The sequence below is a fragment of the Musca autumnalis genome, unplaced genomic scaffold, assembly GCF_047663935.1.
Source record: "Musca autumnalis isolate F117 unplaced genomic scaffold, ASM4766393v1 scaffold_1, whole genome shotgun sequence".
In the NCBI taxonomy this organism is placed as follows: Eukaryota; Metazoa; Arthropoda; class Insecta; order Diptera; family Muscidae; genus Musca; species Musca autumnalis.
The window spans coordinates 150,261,314-150,285,537 of record NW_027411644.1 but is presented as its reverse complement, the minus strand read 5'-3'; the positions used below and the strand labels follow the sequence as shown (position 1 = coordinate 150,285,537).

The window sequence follows — 24,224 nt, the reverse complement described above, 5'->3', positions numbered from 1 at the left end:
TTTTGCTGGCGTGAACGCATGAAAACTCTCGATCGGATCAACTAATTTGGTCCTTGTAATATTTTTTCCAAACTTAGATAAAGTTCGAAGATGGGTCATATAGGTCCACCTTAAATGTGTTGGCCGGAATAAATGAATGTCTCAATTCACACAGACTGAGGGTAAAACCGATTGATACTTTTTTACTTGTTTTAGTATGTATAAAGTTGCTGATATGTTACATACTTGTGAGTCAAATCAATTTATCAACTTCCGATTATCGAAAAAGCTGCGGATAAGTATAATTATAATATAATTTGTGCGTTATACCCAATGATGAGAATCTCGTTGTGATAAGCATGATTAAACGTTTTATCGATATCTTTTGAATTAGATATATAAATATAGACACGAATCAGGCGTAACGTAATCTAAAACAAGTAAATCTATGTGTTTTATCTTGTAGGGATTTTTATACAGAATATCATAGACTTCTATTCTGTATCAACTAGCTTTTCTCGAAATTATTTTTGATCATTTTTTCGATACTAGTTGAAAAATAGACATTTTTTGAGTGATTAAGAACCGTCAATCATTTTATTTTCGCGAATCGTTGAAAAAGATGCAAAATGTGCTAAGAAAATTAAACATGAGAAACTTCGAAGGGTGAACATTTTTCATTCCGTTTTATATTGATAGAATGATCTTCCTGCCGATATTTGGAATGAACTGGTCACTTTGCAATGTTTTGATCGTGTTTGCTTTTATAAAAACAAAAATGTCAACGCCCATTGTAGGCATTCAAGCTCAAACAATATTAGCCTCTCAACTCGTTTCGACGTTATCAACGCTTGTATATTTTAGTAAAGGTTCCTTAATTTTCAGTGACACTCACTGTATGCAACATTAAAAAAATCATCAAACAGACAAGAACATTAAGCCAAGGTTGCCGGCGTCTTAGCGTTCAAAACTTTAACAGACAAAAATCAAAAATCTTCTGATATAGAAGAGCAAATACAAATGACGTAGGAATAAACCTTACCATAGTATTTGTGAACATTGAAAAACGGGATTACCAAGTTGAACTATAGGAGTTTCAATTAACTAACATAACGTCTCCATAAATGCCAGAAGAAGTAAGTAACAATTCCATAATTATACAGGAGAAGCCAAAAACGTTATAAAATGGAAACGGTTTTATAAAATATCGCAAATTTTAGCATATAAGGGGAACTATCAAAAATTCGCATAAAGCTCAATTTTAAAGTAAAATATGTAAATTTAAAAATTAACTACTAGAATGGTCTTTATGATTTCAACAAGTAAAAAAGTACCAGTCGGTCATTTATTTCGTCCAACACAACCAAAACCCTCTTCTCCAAAAAATAAGTAAGAAAGTATCAGTCAGCTGTGCTGACAGAGATATACCCTCAGCCACTGACCAATATGAAATATATTGCAGGTACCGTAATGTGGGTCTATACCAAATCAATGACATATACTAAAAATTTTAGTTTCTAAACTTCTTCATAAAACACTCGAAATATTAATATGAATATGATACCCGAAGGACAGACAGACAGATGAACGTACATGGCTAAATCGACTCCAAATTGTTTGAAACGAATTTAGTCCAAACATACTTGGGGTCTAAAACCGTTACTTGGATGAGGCACATTTTTGGTCGTATCAAAGTGTATATCACCAATATTTTTGAAAATTTAACATAGCTGAAGCCAAGGTTTACCCTTTTAGAATACGCGACTTGTGGTTCTATATTATACAAATTAAATATTTTTGGATAAAATGAAATGTTGTTGGACGTGGCAAAAAATATTGACCTTAAAAGATCATTTGTGTGGAAGCTGTGGCTATATTTATGTTAAGAAATGGGTAAAAATGGGCTGAAGCCACCATGTCTTTTTTTGTTTTCTCTCGATTTGTGAGTGAACCACACTTCTCTCGATTTTCCTGTCAAAGTAAAAGCGGAAGCAAACTAAATAAGGATCATCTCACTAATGTATTACTTTTTAAAATTTGAACTGCTTCTACCATTAAATGATGCTGACATTTTGAAGCCAGATTTACAGTGTTTTTTGAAATTGTCTTCTAATATCATTCCGCAAGCAGGTTTTTCAAAAAATCGTAAATAGGATTGTAGTACTTGCGATTCTGAGTTATTTGATACGACTAATGTGAATGTAGTCTGCACAGCTTCATAGAAATCTACATCCAAATGCGGAAATTTTGTGCGAACATTTTTGTAAAAAACATATTTTTCGGGCCTAATTTTTACAATTGTCATTCGATTTCCTCGTACTTGATTGCACATTTTAGTTTTTTACGTTCCGGATCTAATAAATCATTCCCCGTGAAAATCCATCCACTAAAACGCGAGTTACAAGAAAGTCCAAAGTAGAAAAATCACCTAAAATGGTTTTTGGAAATATCGCGTATTTTATCGCGTTTTCTGCGGTTCGTTTCCACTGCAATGAAACAACTAATACAGCATCTTCGTTTTAGCGGAAACAGAGTTTTGAAAACGTCACTGATAAGGGAGCTACATTCATTTTATCCCAAAAAATTGTGTGTGATGCTACATCCACGGTTCTTAATTGATCGCCTTGAAATAGATATATATCGATGTAGATTTTCATGGTGGACATTGAAATCGGATGCGGACAAAAATTGTATGCACTTTGCGCAAATTAGCGATATTCTAAAGGTATTTTAATGCTAAGATGTAGCTGATGCTACATCTTAGCCTCCAAATTAAATTTCGAAAAATATATACAAACTAACAGATATGGTCTTGCTGTACATGAAAATCACATGCGGACAAAATGATTTTGATAATTACGCGATTTACACGTATTTTAAAATGCATATAAATTAAAATGGGTTATTTGACCTATATTTCCATTTCAGAAGCTTTGAGATATATCCTCATCAACCCAATTACCTTCCCTAATGGGAAAGCTTTAATATGAATGTCAATAAATCAAAATCTGTCTATTTTATTGGGAGATATAAGCAAAATGAAGGAAGTATTCCCATAGATTTTTACAATATTTTCTACTACATAATGCATGTGAAAAAATATTTTTTCAAAACAAAAAATTATTTTTTTGACCAAAATATGTGCTTATTTTGGCTGTAACATCGAAACTATAACACCAATCTGTATGATTGTAGTCTCATTTGATTCGCCGTGAAGTTTTGATCCACAACAAATTTTTATGTAATTTTATGACCACTAAATGGGCCTTAATTTTGAAAAAAGTAGACTTATATTCAATAATTTATCAATTTTATGTACTTTCCGCGAATTCTGTGTAACATTTTGCAGGTATTATGCAATATACTCGCTGAAGTCACTTCGAGAGAGCTTTTTAGTAACAATTGTGGTCATTAAAATAATTAGCGTTTTTATAATATTTTCTTTCTTAAAAAGCGACATAAAAGCGCCATAACTTTTGTCCGCAACAATCAAAAATTGGCTCGCGACCAGATTCGTACTGGGAATCTTTTTCCTAACCTACATATCAAAAATCGTTGATGTAGCGCGAAAAAATTTATCCTTTTTTTCTGAAATGGAATATGAAATAATTGACAATATTCCTGATATACCCTTTCTAGCATAAAGACAGGGAGTATAGAAATGAATCACCATTCATGAGATATCGTCACCTAAGAGTCAAATTACACCTATGGACAAATAAGCCACGTAATTACAGTATGAGGCGAACCGGTTAAAATAACTACACCATGTAATAAATATTTCCATAAGCTCTCAAACGATATCCACTTTGTAGCAATCGGTTCAGTAGAGCCGGGTCTAACCAGGTTTTTTCCCTATGGAAGTTATACATTTCCGTAATCAGCACAATAAACCCTTCTGGCATTATAATTGCTCCAAAAAGCATAGACTTCAGTGAACACTACTGCTGGTTAGTTGTCTAATAATGTGTGTTACGTCTTTTGTGTTTTATGAAATTTATAGTATGGAGTGAGTTACGTCTTTTGGAATTTCTTAAGTAGGATCGCTAATTTTAAACGAAGAAGCTTGAAATTTAGCCAGAGCGTGTATTTTAGCTTTATGTATCAGATTCAATCGCCTGCCACAAAAACAACATCTTAATATGCCTTTTGATCGGACTTAACCACCCGTAAAACGTAGCACAATGGTCGGATGTGCGGGACTTCAGTAGACTACTAATTTTTCAATATACCTATTAGGTTATAACACATGGTAGAGCAATATGAGGTAACAGCAATACCCAGCTGACTGAACTGGGCTGTAATGTTAGTGTCAAATTCCATACGACATTTTATATATTTATTTCTATGCTCGATGTATATTAGGGATATATATTTTTGAGGAAAATATATATCAGTCAGAAAAAAAACCATTTCCCATAAAGACTTTTTCATATCAATGATATGTAACTTCCTCCAAGTCCGAACGACGCACGGTGGTCGAAAGCACTGATCTAGCGGCGCGAAATTAATAACTTGCAAACGATACGTCACTGAAACTTGGCACAACCTCAGCTTGTACCTCTGGGTAATATTGGGCCAAATATGAACAATATCGGCTGATGTTTTGGTATGGCCCCCATATAACGGTACCTTAAGATTTTCGGTATTTTGAGGATTTAAGCCACAATTTCGTAGCAAATTACCCGTAATTTGGTACTTAGCGTACCTAGTGGTCACAAATATTTTCACAGATCCTGTTGAAAAACAAATTCTGTTCGATTGCTTGTAAATAAATCAGAAATTCATACGATAGTTCATCAGAATTCGGTCCGAAAGTCTGCAAAAACGACCGATTTTCATCCGAACTTCGGTCAGAGAACACGTCAACCACGCCTTATGACTTTCGGTCAGAGTTCGTACCGAACTCGCATCCGAACTTGGATGTTTCTTCCGACTTCCGAAAAAATGTATTTTTCATTGTATTTTGTCTGCTATCTAATAAAAAATGGAAAAAGTTACTAAATATTAAATCCATATCCGAAATCCGCTATTTTTATACCCTCAGCCTTTAGGCTAAAGAGAAAATACACTTCGATACGAAATCAGTTTCCGACAATTGGCAGTCGATTAAACCATGCCAGTCTGATCATTTTCCGGCCGGCCGGCCTAAAGCAACAGATTTGTTCCAAACTTTGGATCTCGTAATATTTTGTACAAACTTAAAATTTAAGTTCGAAAATGGACCATATAGATCCATTTCTTGGGGTACATCCCTCCCTAAAGTTCAGCATTTTATTCAAGTGCAGTTTAATTAATGTCTGCTCGAGGATTCCAAAAGGGCTAAAAACTCCTTAATACGTAATTTTTTAGGGAAAAGGGTCTTGGTTGTGTAGCCGGTTTTCGGTACATTTTTGTCGGCCACGTCGACTGATACATTCTTACTTCTTTATGTAAATGTCAATCCCAGCGAAACACAAAGGATAGAACTACTGAATGTTACTCACATTACTGCATTCATTTCACGACTATAAGGTACACGGACAACATTTTCATACAGCAATGAAATATTATTGAGCAAAGTTGAAAAAAGAACCTAATAGACATATAAAAAGTATTTGCATAACCTGTTGATAAGTAATTTTTCACGGTACATAATAAGTAACCTTACATGTACGTTATTATTTATATCCCCAGAAAAAAAAAATAAAAAACGCCAAACCTCCTAATTGTGAGAGCGGGCACCGACGAGAAAGTGTTGGTTTATTGCTGTATTAAGCAATGCCAACAAATTAGTTATGTGTTTTTCGTTGAGACTCAACGAACGCATAGCAGTGGGAAAGATTTGGTTTTGTTTGCAAGTGAAGTTGCTCGAGTTTAGGAAGTGCCAAAGAAATTTTCGATCAGAGTGTTTCTTTGGACACTTATCTATTTGAGCGAGCAATTGACACTTGGGTATAAAAAGTTTCTTGTTGAAAAACAAGAAACAAGGAAATGATGAAGATCTGTTGCGAGATCTGAAACTATAGTCTTCCGTGCCTTACCACTAGGTAAACATCGCCAATTTTTCACACTAATAAATTAAAGTTGTTTTAATTAAATATTAAAACAACGACTATGGGATTAGGCCTGACTATTTGGAAAAGAAATATATTCAAAATTATATGATGCTACCAATGTGTTGTAGCAAACAGTTATGCATTAACAAATTTAATTGTAAATAAAGTTCATTCACCGCCAATACTTAAATTTAAAACATTTTTAGCATGACCGGCCGGCCTTCCAGACATCGACACAATCAGGCTGTCTTTATGATTTAAGGATTTAATAATAACTCTACTCACCAATTGTAAGAATTGCCACGAATAATATGTAGATGCCATTCATGATGATGGCGATTCGTATTCCTATAATCCACGGCAACTTTCAGTCAACTGTGATTTCTTCCTTAAGGTATTTTGTGAAGTTTAACTTTTTTGCGAATTCAATTCATTGCCTTCTCAGATAAAATGGAATTTGTCTGTGTGTGCCAACAGATTGGTTGATTTAAAGTTTTATTTTTTGTTTTTATTTTGATTATTCTTTTTCACTGCTCTTCTCATTCAGATGCGTACATTTCTTTACGAGAGTTGTTAACGTATTTATGTATCAACACACTCACACACAAGAAATGGTTGAATGGATGGAGAGAGGATTTTACCATTTGCGGATAAAGACCGCCACATCACTATGGTTTATGTTGTTGGTAAAGTTTCGCGTTTGTCCGGAAATTTTATATTCACGTTTTTCTATCCCTTCACTATATTGCACTGTGTGAAAACAAACCGGAAATGCGTGAAATACGGCATTAGTATGAGATATATTTTTTGTTGCAGGAAACCCGTTAAAATGGTGTTCTTCTTTACTTGTGGTTTCCTTGACTTGAGCTTATGGTACAGCGGCAGCAGCGCCAGAAGTTCGAGACGTTTTTGCTTTCTTTGGCTTTGGGAGACGGAGTGGTGATGGTGCAGGCACCAATCCACTGCTATAAATGCTGTGGTGGTGATGGTGGTGTTGGTGGCGGCAAGTGTTCGCGTTTCTATGATAAATGTAAAGTATAATCATATTTCGTAGTTGAAACCAGTTTCTTCGATTCATATGGATTTGCTGTTTTTCTTGCGTTTGTTTGGCTCAGTTTATATTTGCACAACATTCGTTTTCACTGACACTTTTCATTTCGTTTTTCCTCCGGCTGTAGCATGAAATGTGTTAAATTTTATTTCTCAGTTTTTCTGTGAATTTGTTTTTATTTTCATCATGTGAGCCACTTTCTGAAACGTAACAAGCAACAAAAGGGAAGAAAGAAAACAAATTTTATTTTTTTTTGTATTTTTTCAATTATGAAATGTATAAAAAACCCAGAATGGATGGGTTTATGTATGTAGGTATATGTGTGTATACTGTATATTTGTAGTACTGTATGAAAAACATACATACGCTAAAAGTGATGCCAACTTTGATATTTTTGGTGATATATAAACTAGTTTTGGAATCAGTTTGTAAAAAACTTGTGTATGGAAGACAAGAACGACTTTGGTTTTGACTCTATTTAAAAGTGAGAGTGTTTAATCTTAACCTTTGTCTGAGGAATATAACTAATTTGGCTATAGCGAAAAATGTGAAGCACATTGGCAGAGGTTATTCCTCTTTTTTGTTGAGAAAGATTTTTGTTGAACGAGAAATGGCTTTGGTTTTGAAGTTTTTGCATATTCGTCTTTTATTGCATATACATATATCTTTTGTATTATCATCGTTTGTACCCCCAAACGACTTGATATAGTATGTTACAATTTAGCACATATCTTTCTTTTGTTGCCGACACCCAGCAAATTCGGATCCGAAAATCATTATGTAGCCCACTACAAAATAAATTATCGAGGTAAAACTACTTACTTCACTACTTACTTAGTAATGAGTTCGGTGGCACAGAACGTGTGTGTACGACTACAAGTCCTAGGGGTGTGTGTTCAAGGGTCGCCGTCGGCACACGAGTTGAGTTTTTTTGTTAAAAATATAAAAAAAAAACAGTTGATGGTGCACATGTAAGCGTTTAAACAACCCTTAATGTTCGTACGCGTAGCACAGTATGTAGTGTGTTCCGCTACAAATCAGAAGTTCGCATTACCAACCCCAGTAGAGAGCAAACTAAAATAATAATAAAATAAAAAATATGAAGAATGTTAAAATTGAAAGCATATCAAGTCGTTTGGGGGTGCAACTATAACTAGTTATACTAGTGTAATAACTAGTTATTCGGTGCCCTTATTAAAATATTGGGATAGTAGGAGATTTTTTAAGTAGTTACGACTACCAAAAGTACTCTTAAAACCCATTATTTTGTAATGATTTGTTTGCTGGGCAGGTCCAGTTCTAAGATATAGTCCATCTGTTCACGCCTTTGTGCAGTAACCTTTCTGTTATTTTTACGTGTTCCGCAACATTTTCCGTACAAGTTAGCTTAACATCTAATAGTCAGGGAACGACTATATGATACCCTTAACCACTACTCTTATGAAAAACCTTTGAGTGTATTAAAATTTATTTTTTGAAAGAAAATATTCATTCAAATAAAGTGAGGGTTTATTCCGTCAGCACAGCTGACTGATACTTTCTTACTTGTTCGAATTTAATGTTTTCGAAAAGGGTTTTCAATAAGGTATAAAAAGTTCAGCTATTCATGATCAGGGTACAAGTCTGAGTCGATATATGCATATCGGTCTATCTGTGGTTTCTTTTGTTTCCAGGAAGGTCAAGTTCAAAGAAATGAAAATTATGAGTTTTTAGCTGCATTTTCTGACCGAAATAGCTATATATTGACATTTATGGTACCTAGTGCCAGGCAATATTTTCTAATGTGAGAAATAATAGAGCCACAGGCGTTACAACGCTTTAAACGGTTGTAAAACACTTCTGCAAAGTGATGCATGGCGCAATTTGCATTTTTAGTTATCCTCCCAAACATTATTTGTGAATTGTTTATAGACATGTTCGGCTCATATTGCATTACTTTGGCGTTTCATTCGGTGCAAAGTGGTCAAAAACATTTTCACCAAAAATTGTGAATGTAGGTGCACGTTATGGATTATACCCAGATAACGACACCACCCGATCATTTTTTTTTTTGAATTTTTTTGCTTTCCTATAATCTGACATTAAGTGTTCCTAGTGATGAGAAATATCCAACATCTGTGAACATAGGTCTGCATTTTGGAGTGGCCCTCATTAACATTTTCGGACCAAATTGGATGTTTAGTTTAGGATTCGACGTTAAAAATGATCTAACAACTTATCCACAAAAATTGTGGGCATAAGTTCACGTTTTGGTATGGCCCTCATATAACGGTAATAGCTCATTTCAGATATATTAAAGTTTTTATCAAAATATTCGTTAAATTCGCTGAAATTTGACATTTTAGAAACAAATACTTTCGTAACAGGAATAAAACTAATTATTATATTCAAGGTAGATGGTATTACAAGTTTTGTGCCCACCTGAATTTAACGCTGTTTACTTGTTTTATTTTTATTCGTATGTAAAAAAGAATTTTTTCTCTGCTGAAAAACTGCAACCTTCGACTATGAAAACCATCAATTTCACTGCGTACCATTAACAGTTTTTACACTTATTTTTTGTTGATTTCAAACATATCCAGGAATCAAGGTATATGCATTAGGCCGGGGCGATTTGAAAACCTTAATGGGCCCTTCGCGTTTCTGATTCCTGGGGTTGATGTGAGCAAAAAAGTCTACTGGACCATATGTCTACGATGAAAATCGAGCCTCCCGATTTTGACTTTAAGTTTTTTATCTACGTTTTTTTGACATCTTGGCATATAACAGCCAAACCATTGAGATTTTCGAGCCAACACAAAGACAAAAATTGTAGCCAAGGCAGTATTTCAGAACCCTCTGATACATCGCAAAAGCATTGGAACGCTTTTTCAGGCAGTTTTGGCCTTAAGAATGTGCAAACTTTTCGGAAAATGTCGATAAATGACATTGTGCTACAAAATCTTCAATGGATGATCCGATCTTCATATGTGTTTATGGGATTACTATACAGATAAAAAAGCTGTCCTTAAGCGAGAGACTTTTTAAATAATTTTTTGACGGATTTATGGCGGATTTATGAATTTAACAGTTCACAGTTTTATTTAAAATTAATATTTTTAATTCCGTTTCGCTTAAGGACAAGATTATTAGGTTCTTAATGAGCCCACAACAACATATCGTTGGTGTCATGCTTAAGTGTTCCATACGCCAATTTTGACATTTTGAGATAAAGGTACCTTATTAGATTTTAAACTATGCTCTTTCAGATTTTTTAATCGGTTTTCTTCAATCTCCTATAGTTTTTGAGATATTCAGATATCAATATGTTCCATATCCGCTTTTTAACGTAAAAACCTGTCTTTTTGTTCCTTATACATAAAGCCTGGCGTATGGAACAAAGCAACTTTGAAATTTTTTTTTCCATATCCATGCCGTGTGGCGTATGGAACAAAAAGAGACAAAAACAAATTGTTCCGCCCCAAAAATCATAGCGTTTGGAACAAAAAATTGCCCAATTTTGTTAAGTTGAGAACAATGAGGCGTATGGAACAGATTGGCTTAAAAACTGAAGAATGGAAGTTTTTAAATCTAAATATTTTTGAATAATGTAATGTTATATGAAAACCAAAATTTCTTTTCGCTTAAGGAAACGCCTCCTTTAAAAAATTCCCTCGTTTTAAGACAAGATTTTGATATAAGCCCACAAAAATATACGAAGATACTTTTTTGTTTTTCAAAATAGTCAGGCTTAATCCCATAGTCGTTGTTTTAACATTTTATTAAAACAACTTTAATATATTAATTTATTAGTGGGGTATACGTTCATTCGTCTTAAAGCTAGTGTGGGCACCGACTTCAAAAATGGTATTTTGAGAACGCGTTTAAAATTTTTATGTTACATTAGAAATGCAAAAATCAGTTACGATCGAAAGTTTTACCACATATTCTAAGCTACTTTTATATATTTCAAATAAATAAATGTTATGGAGACCTATAATAATGATCCTTAATGTATTTATTTGCTCATATAAATGTTTCATTTGAAGCCGTGAATTTTCAACCTCACAGTAGCACTTCCTATAAGGGAGGTGGAACACAATTGATAAAAAGGGGTTACACAGAACCATGTGACATAAATAGCCAAAAACACGTAAAAAAATCCCATGGAACAATTCAGCAACTTTGTGCAATTACAAAAATCGGCCATAACTTCTATACTATCACTGATATCTGACTAAAATAAACTACTTATATATTCTTTGAGTTTAGTCAAGTAGAACTGAGCTCTTAAAGTATTGGAGTTTTGTACAACTTTTAATCCGTGTGGGCTCAAACAATAATTCGAGTGGTGGCAGACAAATTTCATAAAGTGGTATATTTGAATAAATCTAATCTAATGCAAATATTCCGAAATTTTTCACAAAAAACTAAATGAGTCTGGCTATACTCATGTATTCCGAATATGATATGTATGTGAAAAAATCCTTATAACTCCTTTTTGTGAATCCTTTTTTTTTCATTGGAAATGCAAAAAAAAATCATTTCGCTACCAGAAATCTCAGATCCCTAGCATAATCGTAACCCAGTTTAAAATGCAAAATAAGATGAAAAAGGGCTGGCTAGACTCGGATGTCCAACGGAGGGTTAACAGAAATCTTACCGAAGACCAATTGGACTTTTATAGAAGTGATAATGATCCTAATAGACTTTTTGCTGAATTTGTATGAGAAAAATTAGAGTCCTGAAAAATTAGATGTTCCTGAAGGACATTTGATGAACCAAACGTCTTTTATGAGGATGTCAGCTTTTTTTATAACAAAAGAGCATGTGGTCATTTGTAAGAAAACCTACTTGACCGTTTGTATCTCTATGAAAGGACCGACTCGTATGCTATGAGAAATCCTGTTGTTCTTCGATGATATGTTAATATGTTTAATAATAAAATTATAATTGAAATAACCGAAAGAAAAATTTTGAACAAATCGACATTAAATTATGGGCACAACCTCTATAGGATGGTGGATATAAAAGAAAGGGCATTCGTTTGAATATAACATATATTTTTGTGGGCTTATCAAAACCAAAAAAGATTGGTCCTTCATCGATCGATTGTTAAAAACAAAATATTAAATTTTACGGAAATAATGGATAGGAAGAGTCAAATTTTCAATTTTTTGTTTAAAAACTGAAGTTTTTGGTCATAAACGGGCAAACACAATTTGAAAAATAAAATCGATCGATTAATTACTAGATTTTGATCGAATCACCTAATAATTAAGATTTTATCTAATCTCACGTAAAAGCTCATCCAAATATGAGACAGGAATATGGGGTTGTAAAAAAGTCATAACACAATGTATCGAAATGTACCAAAATACATAAACGTGCAGGTTTTTTAGAAAGGACCGGGTAAAACGGAGAAAGGACAATAAAAACGTGACATTATCGATATCGTGGATATCATGTAGGTTCACCACATTGGTGTCCCGAATTTAATGTTATATTTCTATATTGCCCGGAGTCGGAATCTATATATTTTTTCGACTCAGACTCCGCCTCCAGCAAAATTGCTCGATTCCGACTCCGAACTCCTGGTTATGACTAAATTTCTTATTGATTAAATAATATAACTTATATATTTTTAGACTTAAAATGAATTATTTTATTACACACCGTTTTGTTTTTTGACGGGATTTTCGTAACTACCTTTCCCGCATAACTGCCTCAATTTTTTAGAATTTTATGAATGGTAGTTAACCGGGGTGCAGTGTAATACATTTTGAGTGGTGTAATTTGTTTTCGGAGTCGACTCCGGAGATGTAGTCGGAGTCGTGAAAAAAAATTAGACTGGAGTTGGAGTCTGACCAAAAATTAATCAACTCCGAAGCTCTGCAATAAACCCATATCGGATTGGACTTGTCTGTGTGAAAAATTGGCATTGGTTTAGAATATTAATGCGACCATAACATTTTTTCTTGGTTGTACAGGATATTCAAATCCTACTGATCAAAACATGATGATTTTTGTTGTTATTTTATAAAAATTCAAAACGCAGCTACAATTCCAATTTCCAGATCTAATAAGTTTTTACTTCATCAATGGTTTTGGCTGATTTTATGTTGTTAACACAATTTGACCACACTTTTGTATATCACATCTACCCAAATATATCTATGAGGTATAAACATAAGGGTTGATAGTGAGGTTAGAAATGGCGTTTCTTCATGGGTCTCGATCTAAGGATCTAGCCCGTCGTTTACACATAAAAGTAAATTAGAGTAAGGTGAGTATATGTTAAAACCGTCTAACATATAGGGCAGGAAAAAGAAAATATAACAAACTTCTTCAATTAATGCCCCCAAAAACATTCGTGAATGCAGGATGTAATCTGCATTTTTAATTTGACTTTTTTGTAATACTGCTAGACAAAGTTGTGGTGTTTTGGAATAAACTTCAAATAAACAAGGAGGTAATTTGTGAACATTGGTCTTAGTTTAAGTACAGGCACAATGTAAATTGTTCACACAAATTAAGCCACCCTAATATGCATAAATGCATACACATGTGAATTTTTATACATTCTCACATAGTGCAGATCTTTTCTTCTATATAGTCGATATACGAAGTAGCAAAAGTAGAAAAAAAAAACGGTTAGGAAGTGGATTTCATCAGAACGTATGAATCATTTTTGCAATGCCTTTCTTGCCATACAGTTTCTTGAGGATTGTTGAGGATTATGTGGGCAATCCTTGTAAACAGTATTTTAAGACCAATTTAAAGGAATTGGTTGGTTCGGCATTTGGTTAGAGAATATATTCCTGCGGGTGTTGTTCTATGGTTAAACTCACTGATGTTGTAGTGAGAGCATAATGAACATGAATTTTATTCGTAAGTACTTAATACCTTTTCTATTGGATGTTGTTTTATTTGAAAATAGAAACTATCAGTCTATCAGAAAAAAACATGAGAGTACATTGAAAATTGAAAGTGGTATAAACTTGAATTTTTTGTTGGATTTTGATAAAAGCCGAATAATATTCAAGCTGTAAATAGAAAATAACAAAAAACGCACAAAATATATTATCACAAATGAAAACGTATTTAAAGCGGTCCATACACTATCAATCTTGCTTTCCCAGCCGAGGAACCCCTCCTATACGTGTGTGCTGGATAAGTGTGTAGCAAAGCATTCTATCCATCTTCAGTCTTCGATTGCAGATTTCAATTCAATGTTTAAGTCCATATTTTCATTAGGCAATTTTCCTTGCGGCAATTGTCAGTTTGAAGGAGGAAGGAGTGAGGCATATGGTAACCCTTTGCCTCTCAACACCCTCTCTCACCTACAAACTGACAATTGCCGCAAGGAAAATCGCCTAATGTAAATATGGACTAATTTTCTCTTAAAAAAATGGATGAATTATTTTTTTTTTCACAAACACAATTTTCCATTTCCCAAAATTGCTTTTTGACAATTTTGAAAATAGATCCTATTTATCGGATTGACTGGCTTTCATTTTGAAAATCAAAACTATTTTGATTTTCCTGAACCCGTCATACCAGTTGCTGAAGTGTTTTGAATGTTCGCCACAAAAATTCGAAAGTTATATTATTTTCGAACAGTAGGCAAGTTTTTTTCAGTAGTGTAGGCATATTTAAGATTAAAATCATCTTGAAAAAGTTTTTTGTGAGTGCGCTAATTCAATTTAAAGATTTTCGTGAATTTAAAAGTTATGTAAATAATAATCGCGACACTTTATTTTGAGTTTGACATGCCTTATAAAAGGAAAAGTAGATCTTATTTGTGTGAAGCGAAGCATGTAATCGAAAGTCTGGGTGCTGGGCAAAATAAACGAGATGAAGGGACTTTAGATTCAGATGAGGAGATGTATGTCCCTGGAAGAAGTGGGAACATACTGCCAGATGAATCCATTGAAGGTGAGTCTCCTAACGGTGAAGAGCATTTGGCGCGGGTTTACGTCCCTGGAAGTTGTGGGCACATATTGTCCTCAGATTCGATTGATGTCGAGTCTTCAGACTTCGAAAAAGGTTTAGCGCGCTGGGTTTCTGTGAACAATATTAGTAATCAGGCTGCTAATAACATACAAATATTGTTGCAGAAAAGTTTCCCAATTTTCCAAAAGATGTACTTGCATTAAAATCTATACCGCGTAGTATTGTTAAACGTATTGTTGAGCCTGGCGAGTACGTTCACTACGGTTTTAAAGACGCGCTTACAGATTTGTTGGGTAAATGTCAGTATGATAGTTCATATATCTATGTAAATATAGGTGGGCAGCCACTGTTTAAAAGTTCTCTTACACAGGCGTGACCATATTAATAAATGATCATGGAAGAAACCCCGTATTGGTGGCTGGCATTTAGGTTCTTCAGAACCTAGAGATCCCAATTTATACCTGAAAGAATTTGTAGAAGAATTACAACTATAAATGTCAGAGCCTTTGTTTGCGATGTACCTGCCGTGGAACGGGCAACCCAACCACGTTGTACAACAACCGTACAGCCAGACCCAATAATGCAGCAACACTCTATTGAATTAATATCTGGAAAAATATGCTATTTTATTAGTGGTGATATGCATATATTATAATGCACTATTTTGCAAAGAACCCGCTACAAATTCCTAAAAACATTACCAGTAAAAACCAATATAGAGGTAAGAATTTCAGGTTGGCTATAGGTCTGTTCCAGAACCTGCAAGAATTTTTCCAACATGATATCGAGAAAATAGTCAACATTAGTTGATTCATGCAGTTCTGGAACATAACATATACGTATTATAAAAAAGTTATATTTAATTTCAGAAGTACTAGACACCCTTCGGAAAGTCGTGGAAAACCAACAAAGTATGGAAAAGAAAATTGATAGAATTACGACTGAATTAATTTCAACAAGAACAGAATTATCTAAAATAAAATCAAGAATATTGGGAAATACAACTACTGAAGAGATTATTGTGCCAAAAATTGCACTAAAAACAATGCAGGTGTATAAAATATTTGAAAAAAATTTGGAAAATGAAGAAACATTCAAAACGTTTGTAAGTAATTTATTAGAAACTCGTGGAGGAAAATATTCTCCGATGGCCTGGCAGAAAAGTTTTCTTGGCGTGGAACAGCAACTAAAATTTGCATAAGAGGGTCAATTATAACGACCGCAATTCTGAGTAAGTATATTTATATTAAATCTATTTAAAATAATAATTTTAGACACATATTTTTTCTCTCATTTTAAAGGTGCGTTTAAGGAACGATTTCCCCTGGATGATTCCGATTTTGACCGGATATCGCAAAAACATTTTCAATACGCTCATGGCAGGCTTGTGAATGCCGCGAAATGGCAAATGAAAAAGCAAAGATCAATGAATCTGAAAAAATTAAGACATTTAAATTTGTATAATCTTATTCCAATTACTATTTAATATGTACTTTGAATTAATTGTTATGTTTTTTTTTTGCATTTCTAACACTGAATTATATTATTATTTTTTCGCAATACACTTTCCAACAATGAATATTACTTGCAGTTATACTATTATAGTTATAAAACGCCTAATACGTTACTTAATAAAATTACATGCCATAAAATTTACCGAAAATTGAATTTTTATAATGGGGAACAGATGGAAAATGAAACGCCCCTGGGCCCGACAGCATTTTCGAAAACATTTGGGTTCGACAACATTTTTTGAGCTACTTTAACAAATTATTACTATTTTTTGTCTAAAATAATTTTTGTTTTTGACATTTCAAATGAAAACTTATATTGTTCTGAAGGTTCTGTACTGAAAATGTACTTTATTAACAAGTTGTCTAAGAAATATTTTTTTTTTGTTTGAATACTCTTTTTAAGAAAAATTTCCAGTAAAACTGAATGCCTTCTTTATGCCATGCCAGTGCATTGGAATTCTGTAATGAATATAAAGGTCTTTAAACTCATTTTGTATACAAAACGATTACAAATTCAGTATTGTGCGGATAAGAAGTACATAAAATGAAATGTCTATTGGACAATATGTACGACATATCAAGGGTTCTCCTTGGAGTATATCTCGAAAACCAATTAGAAAATTGTTTTACTGTCTGCTGTTAATTGTATTGTATATCACGTTGCTCTTGAACCAACCTTCAATGAAAGGAGCGTACACCTAGGTTCATAAATGAGAAAAAAAAACAAAAAAAAATTGCCGAAGCGCTTGTTAAATAAATCTCGGTCAAAGTCCAAATTTTTAGGGTTTTTAGGTTTTGACGGTTTTGCTGGGAAACCACAAGCCCTATCAAAATGGAACCGATGAAAATGTTGTAGCAGTGAAAATTCTCTACAATATTGTCCTTTATAATTTTCATAGGTTTTACCATATTTGAGATATAGAAGTTCAAATTCAATTCACTGACTGTATCGTCTCCTTATAAAGCAATGTCATGACTAAAATTTTTCAGCATAAACTTATATATCTGCGACATATGTATAACTTACATACAACCGAAGAAAAAATTACGAAACCCACTCTTGTAGAGAATTTTCGCAGCTATAAGACTTTCTGTAGTCCCATTTCGATAAGACTTACTGTCTTGAAGCAAATCGTGAAAACCTAACAAAAAAATGTGACCTGAATTTCTATATCAAATCAAAAAAATTTTCACAGTTACAACATTTTCTTCAGCCCCATTTCGATAGGACTCTCGGTTTCCAAGGAAAATCGCGAAAACCTAGAACAAACCTAAAATGTGAATTTTGACGGCGATGTATTAAAAAATCACTCCAGCGATTTTCTCTTGTTTTTGGATTTTTCTCATCTATGAACATTGCTGTTTCAGAATCCGCAAAAACTTCCCAGTTGTAAGCTCCTTTCAATAAACGTTGGTTCGAGAGCACCGTGATATTGTATCCTCTGCCGTTAGGCTAACGATAAAAATGTACCTCATCGAAATAATGTTCTTAGAATAATCATATGTTTTGACGAAACGCGCGTCAAACAATTTGGAGTCGATTTATCCCAGTTCGTCCGTCTGTCTGTCAGACTCGAGCTCATAATAACTCTCAAACAGATCAACAGATTTGATCCAAATTTTGGATCTCGCAATATTTTGTCTAAACTTCCTGTGGACACCTCCCCCGCAAGACTTCAAAATGTTTCCCTAAAATCTTGAGCACAATAATTCTCGAAAGCCCAATTCGATTTTTTCGAGACATAGATTAGGTTCGAATATGGATTATATCGATTCACTCCTTCAGATACATCCAACACAAAATTTCAATTATCCGATTTGACCGAAACTTTAAACATCCTAAAATTACCTGCAAACGTACATACATATATCAAGTACCTAGAGGGTCTATTTGGGACAACATCTACGGATACATCCCTCACAAAAGTTCAACATCAGTGTAGTTTAAGCGCAGGTATCTTCTGTACAAAAGTGCAAAACTTTTGCGCTTTCATCGAAGTCAAATTTTTGAGTATAACATAAGCATTTATTCGAAACGCTAACAATCGTGAAGTTGTATAAATTGGCTATGTAGCCCGTCTTCGAGCTGTCTATAGATAGAAGTCTCAACTCACACAGGCTGAGTATGTATCTCTGTCGGCAAACCCGACTGTTACTTTTTACAAGTGAAGTTATGAATTTTCATAAGTTTGCTTCCGCTGTGATTGGTCTTTGGAAAGTTTTTAAGGTCGTAGAGTCCATAAATATCTAGTCGTACAATTAAGATAGAAATAAGCGAGAACAACAGATGGTGTATCAGATGGAGTTTTTCGACTTAACATATTTTTTCAGGATTTGGAGTCTATGAGTCGTCGATTGCATCGCCCGGCTTCTGATAATTTTTTTTTCTTTTTTAATGTAAATTTCTGAATTTTTAGTTGGCTTTCACGGACTTTATCACTTCTGGTAAAATAGTATAGTTTTGGTGTTTTTATGAATTTAAAAAATATTATTTTCTTACAATAATACACAACTTTTTTAATTAATTGGACCGAAGTTAGTGTGTGATATACATATGTACTAGAGTCGAACTGTTTTTATCCTCCAGTATATATTTTAACCACGTTTTGCACAGAAGTTTTACAACCAAAATTATTTCCAAAATACATATTACTGACGATATTTATAAAAATTATGCTGAAAGCTTCAAATTATAGATAATCTTTCGAAAGTTAATGTGGTTGAAAATTCTGGGATAAACCAAAACGTAAATCTGTATAGGTAATACTCATTTGAAAGATTTTTTAGTTATTGCTTAAATTCTGTTGGAGAATTTGGTTAAAAACTTGTGTATTTTTAATTCTAAACATCCAAGGGCAAATATATTCAGTTCCAAATTTCAACCTCGTATCTAAAATGTTGTGATCTCTCGCTATTAAATGTATATACATATTTTGTGGCAACATTGAATATATGTACATAAAATCAACTAAAACCCTTTAAAATAACTTTTCGTAACGATACACAACATTTTTCATTTTCATTGTTTTTGGTCAAGTTTTCGATAGCAATGGTATGGTGGGAATTCATAAAATTCACACACATTCTCAAAATTTTCAAAATGCATACATATATGTATGCAAATTCGATAGTGCATGGGTCGCGTAAAGTGTAATCCCAGCAAAAATATTGAGATTACATGAGCGAAATAACCCATTACAATCTCAGCAAAAATTGGAAGTCGTGCAATTCAGACTAGTGCCTTCGCGTCATGTTTCAATGCAGTTAAAACAAACTAGTGAAAAAGTCGCCCATTTCCTTACATTTTAACAGCAATCGGATAATATCCATTTTGTCACATTTGAACTACATTCGGATGACGTTCAATGGAGTCGTGAAAAAAATATTATGTTCGTTACATTTTATTAGCAGATGTTTAGAGATTACTCAGTTTGTAAAAATATGTATGTTGCAAACATTTCTGCGGTAACTCACAAGAAGAACATTTCTTAATGTCCTCCAATCCCACGTTTGGCTTGCTACAATTCGAATAAAAGCTAATTTTTACAACATCAGTTTTATTTGCTTTCACACCCCACGGAAGAGAAGGACGAGCAAATCAAATATATATTTTACGAGCGCTTAGAAAAACATATGACCAGTGTTTTGTAAATTACATGAAAATTATTATAGGCGATTTAATGCCAAACTTTTTATAATATAATGCCAAATAAACCGCCGGAGGAATAATAGGGCAACAAGAGCCGTTTGCCTAACAACCGAGCTGTTTAAGACCGGAAGCGACAATTTTATAAGGTGTATGCATCAGCTAGTTAGTACCACCTCACAAGAGGAACGCGTACCCAATGATTGGACTGGGAGTATCCTATGTCCCGTACACGAGAACGGGGATAAGACTGTGTGTTCAAACTATAGGGGCATAAGTCTGATTCCTTTTGCACATAATGTAGTGTCTGAAAGACTATGAAAGATTGAAACCAACGAAATAATTGGGCCACACCAATGCGGCTTTAGACCAGGCTAAACTATAACTAGCCAGATACTTACCTCTCCAAACAGTTTAGTACCAAAAGAGGTTTCAGACAAGGGGAAAGGTTATACGAGATGCAGATAGCCACATATTACTTGCTTATGCCGACGACATTGAAATCACGGGACGATTAGTAAAATAAATAATATCTTATGAAAGGTTGAAACATAATCTGCTAAAGTAGGTCTTGCAATACTATATGGCGACAAGACCACGCTGATGGTATCGACGAGCAAAGCATCGACTGAGCTCTGACCCCCTGTGGAAGTTGGTACCTAAAATTTTGAGGTAGTTATAGACTGCGTCTAGCTCGGTCGCCATAAACAAATAAGAAGAATAATAGTATTGGCAAACATATGCCAATTTGGCTTTATGCGGCTTCTACACAGTATGTGTTATGCATAACTACAGTCACTTTTTACAAATTTGAATTTTGTACACAAGGTGTGAACCAGATAAAACTGTTTATGCATCAAAGTTATATGGGTATATGTATGCATATTTTACGAAAAGAACGCGCTCTATTCTCGTCTGTACTACAGAAGGAAAACATTTGTTCGCAATATAAAAAACGAAAAAAAAAAAACGGAAAATTAAAGAAAAATAAAATTTTGCTGTGCAGACGAATTACATATGGGCGAAAAAACAGTGACAGTTGCTATGCATAACATGTATAAAACATACCGTGTGGAAGCCCCATTAGTAAGCGGTTTAAAACCAGAAAGGACAATATAAAAGTCGGGCTGAGCCGTCTTTATTATACTCTACAACCATTGTAAATATGTATAAAACATTGAATATTTACATAGTTTCCCTTCAGTAACGAAAGTACTTACCTCCACCGTCATATCATGTATTATTCCTTGGAGGAGTAAATGGAATTATTGGCCGCCTTTCATGTACATATACACGAAATCAGACAGATTTATATCGTAATAATCTTAACTCTATTTAATAGGTCAGTATTACTACCAAAACCGATTTAAATTAAATTTTGTTAACTTATCTTTAGTCCCAGTACCGTCAAACATTCCAAATTTCACCAAAATTAGATAAACATGCGAAAATATACAGTGACTGTCACTGAAAATGATGGAACATGAAATAAAAAATGTAATCGTTGATATCTTCGAAACGAGTAGAGATTTTTAGTGTCCCTTTGTAGGAAATTTGGGTAGAAATTTCTAGTTTTTTACAGTGTTTTATTTAACTTGCTTTGGTCTGTTTAGTTCAAATCTGGTAACTCATTTTTAACACAGTTGCAGTTGACCAATCGAACTGAAACTTTGCACACTTTTCAGATTTAGATGACAATACATGAATATGGAATCAAAACCAATACTGGTCCATTTTATAGTGTTTTAACGGTGTTTTATTTAAATTGCATTTCAAATCTGGTAACTCAATTTTGACACAGTTGCAGTTGGCCAATCAGACTAAAACTTTGCACACTTTTCAGATTTGGATGACAATACATGAGTATGAAATTAAAACAAAGATTGGTCCATTTTGCAGTGTTTAATGTAGTGTTTATTTAAATTACATTTCAACTCTGGAAACTCATTTTCCACATAGATGCAGTTAACCAATCAGACTAAAACTTTGCACACATTTCAGATTTGGATGACAATAAATGAACATGAAATCAAAACCAATATTGGTCCATTTTTACCATTTTTACAGTAATTTTACTGTGTTTTATTTAAATTGCATTTCAAATCTGGTAACTCAATTTTGACACAGTTGCAGTTGACCAATCGGACTAAAACATTGCACACTTTTCAGATCTGGATGACAATACATGAATATGGGCCCAATTTTTCCTACAGTACCACCCGATTTCAAGTATTATGAGGATTTTATCTTCATTTTGAGGCCGAAGTGGCTGTAACTTGGAGTCCTCAATGGTACAGAAACTTCTCCACTAAAAATGGTTGACATAGGTCCAGGTTTTGATATAACCCCCATATAGTGGTACCACCCGATTTCAAGTGTTTTAAGGATTTTATCTTCATTTTTAGCCAGAATTGGCTGTAACTTGGCATTTGGAGTCCCCAATGGTACAGAAACTTCCCCACTAAAAATTATGGACATAAGTCCAGTTTTTGGTACAGCCTTTATATAACGGTACTACACGATTTCAGACATTTTAAAGTTTTTATCTAAATTTTCGGCCTTAATTGACTATAATTTTGTTCTCCGTGGTCAAAAAAATTATATAATTTAAATGCCAGCGTTTTATTTGAGAAATTCCATCATGAGAAAGAATATATTTATTGAGGTTAAGCGACAAATTATTTCCTAGTTTTAAGTGCATTTCTAAATAAAAGACTGAAACTTAATTTTTTTAAATTATATTTTATTTGAAGTTGTTTTTCAACAAATAACTATGAAGAAACAATGACGGTTATGTCTAGAGTACGTACAAACAATTTAACGATGTATGGAAAGTCCTGTATCAGTCAGGCTTGCCCCATATTAGACTAGTCTTTAACGGAATTGCCCTGATTCTCATTACTTAAATGGCATAGAAAGCCAATAATTTGGAATTATTATTCGTTTATTGTGGTGCATCATTTTCAATGCTCAATTTAAAAATTCCCATTTTTTTGTTTTCCGGTAAAATTTAATATAACTGTACAGTAAATGAAATTTTTCTATGCCATCTTAAAGACAAAATTATATTTTGAATTGTTAAAAAATATCTACTCGTTTCGAAGTAATCAACGATTACATTTTTTATTTTATGTTGCATCATTTTCAGTGACAGTCGCCAAATTTGAACGGATTTCAATAGAATGGGCAAAATTGTTTCCAGACAAAACTTCGTTGCATATTCCAAATTTATTTCTGGACCAAATTCCGTCACACATTTCAAATTTAATCGAAATTGAACATGATTGGTGCACCAAATACCTTAAATCGGGCGAAAAATATATAGGGACTATGTTCAAATCTGATCCGATTTAAATATAATTTGGCAAACTTTTTTCTAGACCCGAATTCCGTCACACATTTTAAATTTCAACAAAATTGCTTCACCAAATATATATTGGAGCTATATCCAAATCTAAACCAAAATAAATTTTTGAATCAATTTTTATTTGAAACGGACAAGAAATGAGATTTATACTTGGATTACATGGACAGAGGGACGGACATGTATAAATCGACTCAGAAAGTGATTATATGTATATCCGGAAAGGGAAGTATGCACAAATACATAATACCCCCTACCACAGTATGGTCTAGAGTACAAAAAGAGTCACATCTTCTAAAAAAAACCACAAAGCCTGGGTACATGCACAGTGCTTGGTTTATTAGAGATCAACAATCTTCATACGATCTACTGCCTAATCTGCGTTGGCGGTCAATATCGTCGTCGTATGAACCACGAGCTGTACCGGCTATACAACGACAACAATATAGTCAAACGTATCGAGATACGACGATTGCTATTTCATAAAAATGAGCAATGATGACCCACTAACGGTACACGTGGAACTGGAAGGCCAAGGATTCGATGGAGTCAACTAGTGGAAGACGAAGTCAAAAAACACGATTTTCCAAATTGGTAACGAAAAGCAACAATTAGAGAAAAGTAATTATTTAGGAAGGCCCAAAGGACAAAAACAATGTTTGAGTTTTGTGTTGCCAGATCGAGTTGTGATTTAATT

General features: G+C 33.7%; 1 protein-coding gene across 1 annotated transcript in view; it reads right to left on the bottom strand.

Moving 5' to 3' along the window:
* beat-Vc (beaten path Vc) overlaps nucleotides 1–24,224 on the bottom strand; it is a 533,781-nt gene that overhangs the window by 470,872 nt on the left and 38,685 nt on the right. The window contains exon 2 of the mRNA XM_073963821.1: nucleotides 6,303–7,268. Within this exon, the coding sequence (XP_073819922.1) occupies nucleotides 6,303–6,345 (43 nt within the window). The 5' untranslated portion in view covers nucleotides 6,346–7,268. The remainder of the gene's footprint in view (nucleotides 1–6,302; nucleotides 7,269–24,224) is intronic.